The following is a 12,601-nucleotide window of genomic DNA, read 5'->3' as shown; positions in this document are numbered from 1 at the left end:
CTAATCAGTACCCATCAGTGACGCCAATCAGTGCCCATTAGTGATGCCAGTCAGTGCTTCCTATCAGTGCAACCTCATCAGCATACATCAGTGAAGGAGAAAAAATACCTATTTACAAAATGTACTGACAGAAACTAAGAAATTATTTTAAAAAGTTAAACATAAATAACCCAGCAGTGATTAAATACCACCAAAAGAAAATGAAAAATGTATATCAAATACTTACCGTAATTTCCTTTCCTGATAGGCTCCATGGCAGCATACGTGTGGGTTAGCCCCGCCTCCATAACTACCCAATAGGACCCCTCTCCCATAAATCTTTGCTCCTGGCTGCTATCCGTGTTCTGTAACTAGCCTACTCCAGACATTTGGGAGGGAACTCCTGCTGCCATGGAGCCTATCAGGAAAGGAAAATTACGGTAAGTATTTGACATAAATTTTCAGTTTTCCTGACAGGCTCTATGACAGCATACGTGTGGGAAATAACTCACCAAACACACCCAGGTGGGCAAAATGTTGAGCAAAGAAAACCAAAATTTATTTAACATTGTCAACCGACAATACTTGTAAACCAAAATTAATAGAAGACAGAGCATCTGGTTCAACACAGTAGTGAGAAACAAATGTAGTAATGGAAGACCAAGAAGCCGCTCTGCAAATAGTTTCAGGCGCGACATGCCGAGATGCTGCCCACGAGGTCGAGATACTTCAGATCGAATGAGCCATCACTGCCTCAGGATTAGAGCCAAGCCCTTTGCTCTGTATGTCCTCTGAATAGTATGCACAATCCAATAAGAGATTGATCTGACTGAAGCTCGCATTCCTTTGTTCTTGCCATGAAGAAGGACAAAAAGAAATTCCATTTGTCTGAATGGAGCCGTCACCTCCAGATATTGTTTTAGAGTGTGGCCTACATCCAGAGGATGGACACCTTGATTTTCTGAGGTCTTGAATGTAGGGAGCACAATCTCCTGATTTTCATGGAAGACTGAGGTCACTTTCGGGTTTGACCCTAACATGGGAATCAATACTACTCTATCCGCAAAGAAGTTCAGAAAAGGTTCCTCCGAACCTAGATTCCTAATTTCCTAAACTCTTTTCGCTAAAGTTATAGCTACTAGGAAAATTGCCTTGAGAGTGTGATCTCTTACAGACAAAAGTTCAACAAGATTTTTCCCAAGATTTGACAGAAAGTCCAGTACTAAAGGGAGGTCCCATTTGGGGAACCTGGGTCTCCTTTGTGGTCTAAGCCTGATGAAGACATGTGGACAATAAATCTAGACCATATACGTTCGTATACTCTATTCGTGCTCTTCCGCCTGGCACTAAGAAGAGTTGGAATAGCTTCTTCTGGACAACCAAGGGCTTTTACCCTTCCCCTCTCATGAACCACGCCCTGAGGTGTAGACAGGATGGGCACGGGTGTAACATCGTGCCTTGGGATAATAGATCCGGCCTGAGAGGCAGGGGAACTGGATCTTGATAGCTGAGGAGCAGCAACAGAGGGAACCAAGGCCTGTTGGGCCAGAATGGAATTACCGCAATAATCTCTACCTTCTCTTTTCTGAGTCTCTGAAGGAATTGCAGAGTCACCGGGACTGGAGGGAAGGCGTAGGCTTTCCGAAATTTCCAACGATCTATGAGAGCATCTGTCCCTTATGCCTGCAAGTCCCTGAACCTTGAATAATACTTGGGCATCTTGTAATTGCACGGGGAAGCGAACAGATCGACCTCTGGAAACACTCCCAGGGTCAGAAGCCAATCGAATACTTCTCTGTGGAGGGATCACTCGTTGTTGTCCATTTCGACACGTGACATAAAGTCCGCTTGAACATTCTGGATCCCCGGAATGTAAACCGCAGAGATGTTGGCCAAGTTCTTCTGAGACCATTTCATTATTGGCTCCACTTCCTGTAATAGGGACCAGCTGCGAGTTCCACCTTGCTTCCTTATATAAGCCACCGCGGTTGTATTGTCCAACCTTAGCATAACTGACGAATTCTCCACTAGATGGCAAAATGATAGGAGTGCCTGAAAGGCTGCCCTTAACTCCAGAATGTTGGAGACAACCCTTTGAGACGGGAATGTCCACCTGCCCTGAGCCACATCCGAAAGGCAATGAGCGCCCCAACCTTGGATGCTGGCATCTGAAGTCACCGTGAAATGGGAATGATTGAATGGTGATTGCACAGATTCTTCCTTTGAAGCCACCAGAGGAGAGATGTCCTCATGGTTGGGGTGAGGAATATGCGCTGGGTCTGGCTGGTTGAATTCCACTGTTGCAGAAACCCCTTCTGTAGGGGTCGAGTGTGCCATTGGGCCCACTTAACCATGGGAATGGTAGCTGTCATTGTGCCAATTACTTTCAGGCATTGGAGAGCAGAAAGGTGAGCTGACCCAAGGGCTGCGTGAATCCTGTCTAGGATCACTCCGATCTTCTCTTCTGGGAGGGAGATAGTGCCTTCCACCGTGTTGAACTGAGCCCCTAAAAACACAAGGGATTGTGTTGGATCTAGAAGGCTGTTCTCCAGATTCAGGAGCCACCCAAACTCTTGCAGGGTGGAGATGACTACCTTTTTGTGCTCCAATAGCTGATCTCTGTTCTGGGATAGCAGAAACAAGTCATCCAGATAGTGATAGAGACAAACACCTTTGACTCTGAGAAGAGCCACTACTGCTAATAGAACCTTGGAGAAGAGCTGGGGTGACGTGGTTAACCCGAAGGGGAGACATGTAAACTGCAGGTGTTGGTCGCCTACCGCAAAGAGGAGAAACTGCTGAAAGTCCTTTGCCACGGGCACGTGGAAGTATGCATCTTTCAGATTGATTGCTATTAACCAGTCTCTCAGGTGCACTGACTGCTGAATGGTAAGCAGGGACTCCATTTTGAATTTTTCCTTGCGAATAAAGGAATTGAGATGGGTCAAATCTAATACCGGCCTCCACGTGCCGTTTTTCTTCTGTATCATAAACAGAGGGGAATACATGCCTTCACCACGTTCATCTTCTGGAACGGGTACAGCTGCGCCTTGCTCCAATAAACAGCTCATGTAGGTCAATAGGACCTGTTTTTTCTCCTCTGAGCCAAGAAGAGTTGTGGGAACAAATCTTAACTTCGGGGTGTTGATGAAGATCCATTTGTGACCGGACGATACAGTCTTGATGGTCCAATAATTCAGAATTGAGGCCGCCCAAACATGCCTGAAGGGGAGAAGACGAGCCCCCACCTGACATGAGCGGGCCCAATTTCAAAAGGACTTTGCGGAATCCTGGTTGCCAGGCTTTTTTGAAGGAAGGTTGTCTAGACTTCCATGATCTTGAGAACTCCCGACCAGGCCTGAAGCTTCTCGCTTCCCTCAATTGCAGATCAGAGTTCTGCCTTCTTGGGAATGGACTTTTTTGGTTCTGAAGACGTCTGTCTTGAGGGAGAAACCCAGATTTCCCACCTGTGGCCCGGGATATAGCAGAATCGAGTTTATTGCCAAATAAGGATGTCCCCTCAAAGGGGATACGGCACCAAGCTTGTTTAGATGCTGGATCCGCCAGCCATGGACGGAGCCATAATGCACGGCGTGCTGACACAGCCACTAACATATCCCAGGACATCAAGCAAATGATATCAATAGATGCCTCCCCCAGAAAGGCAGAAGCCATTCTAATTTCTTGGATAGGAGAATCTTTAGCTGTTTCAACAGAAATACCTCTCAAGAATTCCTCAATATTGTCAGCCCAGGATTCTATGGCCTTAGAGACTGCTGCCATCGCAAGTACTGGCTTGCACGCCACTCCGGATGTCAGGTAAATCCTCTTCAAGTCTAAGTCGATCCGTGTTTCCAAGGGATCTTTAAAAGACATAGTATCTTCTAAGGGAAGAGTTACATATCTCACCAAATGCATCCACCTTGCGCTGCATCCACCAACGGAGCTGACTCCAGGTGCTTTACATCCTCTTCCTTAAAAGGACACAGCTTCAGAATTTTTGATTGCATGGAACTCTTTTTATCCATTTTGCTCCATTCATCCGAGATGATGTCACCCAACTCAGACAGAAAAGGAAAATATTGTCGCTCCTTATTGAGCTGCTTTGTTTTGGGGGGGAAGTGATAGGGCCTTCCCACATCAGAGCCTCTCTCACTGCCTTGACCAAGGAGGGAACCAAACCATAGTCAAAACCCAATCCTGGATCTTCCAGATCCGATTTGCTGTCTGAGACAGGAGCAGAGTGGCGACTTGTTTGGGAGGATTCCCATGTTTCTTGCAACAACCCTTCTCCCACTGGAGGGCCTAATGGGTCTGATGGGGACTCACATGGCTGTTGAGCTTCCCTTTCCTGCAGGGACTCCTTCACAACTCGCCTCACCATTGACTCTAAATGCTGGTCTGCGCCATCTCTTTCATCTGCAGCTTTAGAGAAGCAATGATCACATAGGGACTTGTCTGTTGGAACAGGCATCCTGTACCCCCAACATGATTTTTCTGGCCTCTTACTGGAATGAGCCACAGGGGGCAAGAATAATCTCTGTCACGCTGTTCAGACCTAGCGGACCTATGATGGACCTTGAGGAGGATTTATGGTGGTGTGATTTTGAGGATCCCCTGCGTCTATAAGAGCTATGTTGTGGATCAGACCTGGAAGGGCTCTGAAACAGAAAGACAGAAAGAAAGGGAGATATAGTCAAACTTGCTACCTATGCTCAACTCTCTCCAATATTTTAAAAACACAAAACACAGCGACCTACCTAACATGAGTGGGCTGGCCACTAGGGGGCAGTGAAGCATCCATAACACCAGTACTTGACACTGCAGCAGACAAACAAAAAATACAATTTCAGCCTTAAATAAAGAAAATATGAATATCCCTATCATAAGGGATTGCCCCTACCTTAAACCGCTGTGCTGTCAGGGAAGTTGCTGTGTCCTCTGCAATCATTTCCGGGGCTCTGACAGCTCTCAAACGGATTTAAAAGTGGCACCTATGATGTCATCATCGACGTCAGACTCAAGGCGCTCGAACGTATGCAGGAAACCAAGCCTCGCACTCACATCAGGTTCGTACGTGCGCAGAACGCCCGCGATGCCCGTAAATTGGAGAGAGTAGTTTGCTGGAACGCGGAAGCGCCAGCAAACAGCATGGGAACGGCGCAAACAACACAGGAGAAATACAGATACAGGCACAACACAAAAACACTGCTGCCATGGAAATATACAGACTCACCACTTCACCAACGATCAGCTGGCCGAACGATCCCAGAAACATACACACCAGACCTCCCAGCAGATAATGGCCACCTACAGCAACAGGCAAACAGGCCGTGCGCACTTTAGGTAAGTCAAACCATTTCTTCAGCGCTACTCTGCATTTACACTCCATACCCTGCTTAACAGTCAGGGCCTATCAGAGGAACAAACCTCGCCATTCAGCCGATCGATCGCTGTGAAGTCATCTTCAGGTAGGAGAACCACTTGGTCCTACGGAGGAGGACAAAAAAGGAACACGGATAGCAGCCGGGAGCAAAGATTTATGGGAGAGGGGTCCTATTGGGTAGTTATGGAGGCGGGGCTAACCCACACATATGCAGCTATGGAGCCTATCAGGAAAGCTCTATATGTGTGAAGAAAATTATTAAAAATTCATATGGTTACCGTGTTGCATGACCGCGCAATTGTCATTCAAAGTGTGAGAGCGGGAAGGGGGTGAAAGTGCCCGGTATTGAAGGGGTTAAGGACAGCACTTTAACAGAAAGTACAAAACCTGCCAAAAATATCTTCTTGTATTTCTGCAAATCCCCGGCTCAATGAGTAAGAACAACAGAATGGATCAGTACATCCGCAGACTGCAGTTACTGGAGCTCCACTCTACGCAGAAATCATGTGACCTCCACTTCCTGTAGTATCCTCTATTTATTGGTTGTTACATTAAAGTTCATCTAAAAATAAAAAAAGTGGAGTTATGGAGGCCACATGTTTCCTGTGACAGTGGAGCTCCAGCTGCAGAGATTCACAATGAAGTTCAGGTAAAAAAAAAAGAAAAAAAGTGGAGTGGAGGCCACATGCTTCCTGCCAACGGTGGAGCTCAGAAGACAGGAAGTGATGTGAGATACAGACAGGAAGTGATGTCAGGTACAGACAGGAAGTTCCGGGTGAGAGGTGAGTCGGGAGGAAGTAGAGAGAAGACATCGCTGGAAGACGTAGCAGAGGAGGTAATAAGATCTTATTTTCTATTTACACCCAGTAACCCCCCGTCATGTCCGTCCTCTTCCTCCATAGTCACTGTGATGTCTTTTATCTCCAGCAGATGATGATACACATATATAGTGTGGAAACCTAGAATAACCCCTTCAGGGTGATCAGTTGATGATGAATAGTGATGGGCTCGGGTGTGTTGGAAATCCCACATTCCCGATCCCGCCAGGAAGCCGACACTGCACAGCGCTAATCACAGACAGTGAGACATTTCCTGGTCCTCAGCTACACAGATCAGGAAATGTCTCATATCTTCCCTCCAAATCTGGCCATACATGGTTCAGTTTTATCGTTCATCCAGCGGGATGAGAGGAAAAAACGGAAGTGATTCCCCCATCCACACATTAGAGGGGGGTGGGGGAATCCTCCCCGCTGCACTATTGTATTCTGACAATGGGGGGCGCTCCTCCGCTCTCAGAATACACAGATCAGTGATGAAGCTATTAGCTGCAGCCGCTGATGGAGTGACTTTTATCCGGCAGTGACCACACATGGATGGAAATGTGACCGATCCCTGCTGAACCCGCTGAATTTCCATGTCTCTATGGTCACCATAAGTCAGGTCTGAACAAATCCCAGGTCACCATGGTGACTAGAAATGGCGTCCTGGCCCCTGGGCTCTTGTCAGCCCATTCTCACTGTTGGTCTGAATAATGTTTCTGCCTCAAGCTCGGACACATTATTCAGACAGGAATGTGGCTCGGAGAGGGGCCAGGCGGGAGGGTGAGGGGGGGAGGAGGAGATGATGACACCCAACCTGTGAAGTCGGGGGTGGACTGGACAGGACAGCGGCATGAGCGGACTCATCTCACTGAGCTCCCGCTGCCGATCTTTCTCCTTTCCGTGGCTGCATTACTGTCACCATCGGCTCCTGCTTCCACCCACAGCTGCCTGTGTGTCTGCAGTGCCCTCCTGCAGAACAGAGAGGAAGAAGCTGGATCAAATCTCCAACATGGCGCCACCTCGGCACTGCCACAAAGATCCCCACAAGGTGCTGAGAAACAGGACTACAGAGTCCTCACAGAAGGAACCAGGACAAGCCTGCAAAGCAGCCAGCTAAGAGACCAGCCAGGGAGGGACATGCTGCTTTATGTACACAAGATGTCCTCTCCATCCACTCTGCTCTCACACACTGCTGGGGAGATGTACAGGACATGCAGGAGGACACAGGGGGAGGGGGGATTGGATTACTGTTCTGAATTCTGAACCCCATGTCCTGCGTTGACCTACACCCTTCACCCCATATTCTGCACCCCGCACGTCACCCACTCACATGAGAGTTTACTTTCACAGATTCCTAACAGATTTCTCTATGATAAAGGTCAAAGTTCACTCTTCAGTTTAGGAGAGGAAGGCACACCCAGTAACAATGATTTGGTTTTCATGGGAGCCTCATATAGAGGACCCCACAAATCTCCCCATCCAAATGTCCCTCCATCCAGAGTCTATATGTCCTATGACATCACACGGACCTCACAGCTCCTCCTCCCAATGTCCCTCCATCTAGAGTCTATATGTACCATGACATCACACTGACCTCACAACTCCTCCTCCCAATGTCCCTCCATCCAGAGTCTATATGTCTATGACATCACACTGACCTCACAGCTCCTCCTCCCAATGTCCCTCTATCCAATTATGTTTTTTCTCTGATGCTCTTATTCCCCATACATACAATCAGAAATTTCCTTCAGAAAAAAACTTGGATGGTTTTTCTGATGGAATTCCGCTTAAAGTGCATGTAAACCTTTAGAGACCACTTTGACCTACAGGTGAGCCTAGATTAAGGCTTCCCTGTAGGTCCAAGAAATATCTCCTAAACCTACACGGTTTAGGGGATATTTACAAAAAGACAGTCACCGCTGTCTACGATGCATGCGGAGTAGACAGCGGTGCGCAGACGCACTGGGCATGCCATGGCTAATGACGATATGCCGTTAGTGGCGGCTCCCGTGTGCATGCGCGGGAGTGACGCCATCGCTACTCCGACGCTGTGAGTTGCCAGAGCAGTGATACCCGGAAGAAGGGGACAGCGGTGACATTGCCGGCTCCTGTGTCAGGTAAGTGATACATGATGGGAAACTATGCGATGCGATGCTATGTGATGTGATGTGATGCGATGCATAGTAGCCCATTATGCTTTACCTTTGCAGGGAGACAAAGAGGAAGTAACACCCATCAGGGTTTACTTCCTCTCTAACCACTTGAGACCCAGGCCAATTCTGACATTTCTCTCCTACATGTAAAATTCCTAATTTTTTTGCTAGAAAATTACATAGAACCCCCAAACATTATATATGTTTTTTTAGCAAAGACCCTAGAGAATACAATGGCGGTCATTGCAACTTTTTATCTCGCACGGTATTTGCGCAGCAATTTTTCGAACGCGTTTTTTTCAGAAAAAAAACAGTTTCATGCTCAAAAAAAAAACCAAAACAGTAAAGTTAGCCCAATTTTTTTGCATAGTATGAAAGAGGAGGATACGCCGAGTAAATAGATACCCAACATGTCACGCTTCAAAATTGCACGCGCTCATGGAATGGCACCAAACTTTGGTATTTAAAAATCGCCATAGGCGACGCTTTAAAAATTTTTACTGGTTACATGTTTTGAGTTACAGAGGAGGTCTAGGGCTAGAATTATTGCTCTCGCTCTAACGTTCGCGGCGATACCTCACATGTGTGGTTTGAACACCGTTTTCATATGTGGGCGGGACTTACATATGCGTTCGCTTCTGTGTGCGAGCTCACGGGGACAGGGGCGCTTAAAATTTTTTTTTTTTTTTTTATTAATTTTATTTTTATTTTTTTAGTTTTACACTTAAAAAAAAAAAAAAAAAAATTGCTGACTTTTATTCCTATTACAAGGAATGTAAACATCCCTTGTAATAGGAATATGGCACGATCAGACCTATTTACAGTGAAATATGGGGGGGGGGGTCAACAAGACCCCATATCTCACCTCTAGGCTGGAAAGAATAAAAAAAAAAAAAAAAAAACGATCCTGGCTTCCTAGCCAGATTGGCGCCGTTAATTTGAATACCGAGGTCGGGCGTGACGTCATAACATCGCGCCCGGCCTCCGAACGATCATAGAGACTCCGGGGACAATCTAGTCCACCGGAAATCTCTATGATCAGATGCTGGGGCCGGCGGATCCTGTGACCGACTCACCGATGGAAACAGTGAGTCGGTAGAAGCACCGGAGGGCGGCGGGAGGGGGGGGCGTCCCCTCCCGCCGCCCGTAAGAACGATCAAGCGGCGGAACAGCCGCTATGATCATTCTTATGGTGTAGGGAATCGCCGGCTGAAAACGGCAATATCTGAATGATGTCTGTGGACTCAGGCATCATTTAGATATAACCACCGGAAGCCCATGACGTCAATAGACGTATTGCGGGTCTCAAGTGGCTAAGCTTGCCTTGCATACACACGGTCACACAAAAGTTCTCTGAACTTTCGACCATTAGGAACGCGGTGACGTACAACACTACGACGAGCCGAGAAAGTTCAATGCTTCTGAGCATGCACCAAATTGTTTCCGAGCATGCGTGATATTTTCGCATCCGAATTGCATACAGACTAATGCATTTTCAGATAGGAACTTTTTCATACTGAAAAAATAGTGACCCTGCTCTCAATCTTTTTGCTGGCCGGAATTCTGCCAGCAAAAGTCTGATGGAGCGTACACACGGTCGAAATTTCTGACCAAAAGCTCACATCCAACTTTTGAATGAATGAAATACTTGTATAGCGCACAATGCGAACTGAATCGCCTCTAGGCTTTTGCTGGCAGAATATCTGATTGTGTGTGCGGGGCATTAGGATGTGGGCGGACTCTTGGCATCCTCACTAGCAAAGTGGGACTGTTGGTCCTGCATTGTATATAATGATGTCAGAATGCCTGCAACAAGGATTTGTCCTGCATAGTGTGGGGGTCCTGTGGGGTAAATTATATCTCAGACTGAAGTGGGGCTTTAATAAAATGGAGACCTGAATGGTGAGGTGAGGAGGATTCTGGGAATATCATTTGATTTTACTATTTGTGTTCAGATCTAGAGTTTTCCTCCTGTGAAGTCTGGAGATCATATGACCATCACATTGCCTCCACCTCCCTCCCTGATAGAATAGAGAAATACAAAGAAGATTCTAGAAGTCACCAGAGAGATGATGGAGGAGAGGTGAGGAGGATTCTGGGAATTCTGGGACATTATCCAGTAACAGACAAGGGATGTGTCTGGATGGTGACTGTATCATTGTGTGTGTCAGGTTCCTATAAGGTGTCAGGATGTCACTGTCTATTTCTCCATGGAGGAGTGGGAGTATTTAGAAGGACACAAGGATCTCTACAAGGACGTCATGATGGACAATCAGCCGCCCCTCACATCACCGGGTAAGAGGAGACTTTATTGTAAAGGAGAGAGCAGTACGGAGGCTCCACCTAGATCCCCCATCATCTGATAAACACATAGAAACAATGTATTCAGTCAGTGTGTGTGTTTCCTACAGATGGATCCAGTAATGGGAACCCACCAGGGAGATGTCCCCGTCCTCTGTATTCCCGGGATTCCACACAGGAAGGTCACACCATCCCCCACCATCATCAGGTAGATGAGGAACAATCACTGATAGTATCATTAGGATCTGTACATTATCTGCATTGTTACCATTGATGTCATTTTTATTATATATTCAGAGTGTAAACCTGAGAGATTCTAAAGTTGAGGTTAAAGAAGAGATAAAAGAGGAGGATGATGAGGATGGGGTGATGGAGGAGTCTCTAAAAGAACACAAAGATCTGTACCAGGACACCATGGTGGAGTCATCCAGCTATAGAAACCCACCAGAGAGATGTCCCCGTCCTCTGTATTCCCGGGATTCCACACAGGAAGATCACACCATCCCCCACCATCATCAGGTAGATGAGTGACAATTATTGGTAGTTCTGATTTATACACAGCATGATTGTTACAATGAATGTTTTATTATATATTCAGAGTGGAAACCTCGGGGATGATAATATTGATGTTAAAGAAGAGTATAAAGAGGAGGATGAGGAGTATGGAGTGATGGAGGAGTTTTCAGAGGGACACAAGGATATGATGGAGCCACCAAATACCAGGAACCCACCAGAGAGATGTCCCCGTCCTCTGTATTCCCGGGATTCCACACAGGAAGATCACACCATCCCCCACTGTTACAAGGTTGGTGGGATGGAGGTTATCAAACACACTTATAGAGACAATGGGGCTGATTTACAAATGGTTTGCGCCATGAGTTGCGGCGCACGCTGACGCACAACGTCCGTTTTCGTATTCACAAAGCAATTGCGCCTGTAACACAGTGCAATTCCCCATTTACTATCATGTTGCCGCGATCTGTGCACCGCTATAGACCTGGCGCACGGCCTCTTCAACTCAGAATTAAAAGAAGCTATAAGTGCCAATATGATGGGGGTGATGTGAGGAAGTATAGATATGACTGTCCAAGTAACAAATATGCCCAAAATAGAACGGAAAAGTAACTTCCTCTGAGCAAGCTTGCTGCGCCTGCAAATAGACTTGGAACTGTGCTAGGCCAATTTATGCACTGCGCATGCGCAAGTGGCATTTGCACCCGTTCAAGTGCTCTGGTTCACTGCGCCGGCAAAATCTTAGTAAATGTCAAGCCACGTAGGTTCATTTGCAAAAGTTGAACAGGCTCACCTCTCAGCTTGACTTTTTTTCTTTTTGCGCTGGTTCACTTCTATAGGTTTTTTTTAAGGTTATTTGCACACAGGTCATGTTAGCATTAAGAGAAAAGAAATGCGTGGGAGTCCCCGCAAATTCCATACCAGGCCCTTCAGGTCTGGTGTGGATATTAAGGGGAACCCCACGCCAAAAAAAAGGTGTGGGATCCCCTTCAAAATCCATACCAGACCCTTATCCGAGTACGCAACCTGGCAAGCCGCAGGAAAAGAGGGGGGGACGAGAGAGCACCCCCGTCCTCAACCAATCCAGACCACATGCCCTCAACATTGGGAGGATGCTCTGGGTTCCCCCGAAAGCACCTTGTCCCCATGTTGATGAGGACAAGGGCCTCGTCCCCACAACCCTGGCCGGTGGTTGTGGGGGTCTGTGGGTGGGGGGTTATCGGAATCTGGAAGCCCCCTTTAACAAGGGGACCCCCAGATCCCGCCCGCCCGTGTGAAATGGTAAGGGGGTACTTTACCCCTACCATTTCACCAAAAAAGTGACTAAAGTATTAAAAATGACAAGAGACAGTTTTTGACAACTCCTTTATTAAAGTCTTCTTGGAGACAAGGTGCATCCTCCCAATGTTGAGGGCATGTGGCCTGGTACGGTTCAAGGGGGGGCGCTC

At 47.0% G+C, this 12,601-nt stretch overlaps 1 protein-coding gene across 1 annotated transcript in view; it reads left to right on the top strand.

The window, feature by feature from the left end:
* Window positions 1-11,721, top strand: part of LOC143989840 (uncharacterized) — a 50,566-nt gene extending 38,845 nt beyond the window's left edge. Inside the window, exons 2-6 of the mRNA XM_077490119.1 lie at window positions 10,295-10,422; window positions 10,511-10,634; window positions 10,751-10,848; window positions 10,938-11,159; window positions 11,239-11,721. Of these exons, the coding sequence (XP_077346245.1) occupies window positions 10,550-10,634; window positions 10,751-10,848; window positions 10,938-11,159; window positions 11,239-11,535 (702 nt within the window). The 5' untranslated portion in view covers window positions 10,295-10,422; window positions 10,511-10,549 and the 3' untranslated portion in view covers window positions 11,536-11,721. The remainder of the gene's footprint in view (window positions 1-10,294; window positions 10,423-10,510; window positions 10,635-10,750; window positions 10,849-10,937; window positions 11,160-11,238) is intronic.
* The last annotated feature ends 880 nt before the right edge of the window (window positions 11,722-12,601 follow it).

Source organism: Lithobates pipiens, unplaced genomic scaffold (assembly GCF_037356315.1).
Source record: "Lithobates pipiens isolate NorthernLeopardFrog02 unplaced genomic scaffold, aLitPip1_a1.2 Scaffold_18, whole genome shotgun sequence".
Lineage (NCBI taxonomy): Eukaryota > Metazoa > Chordata > Amphibia > Anura > Ranidae > Lithobates > Lithobates pipiens.
Note: the sequence above shows the minus strand (reverse complement) of the source record. Positions and strands in the feature narration are given on the sequence as shown.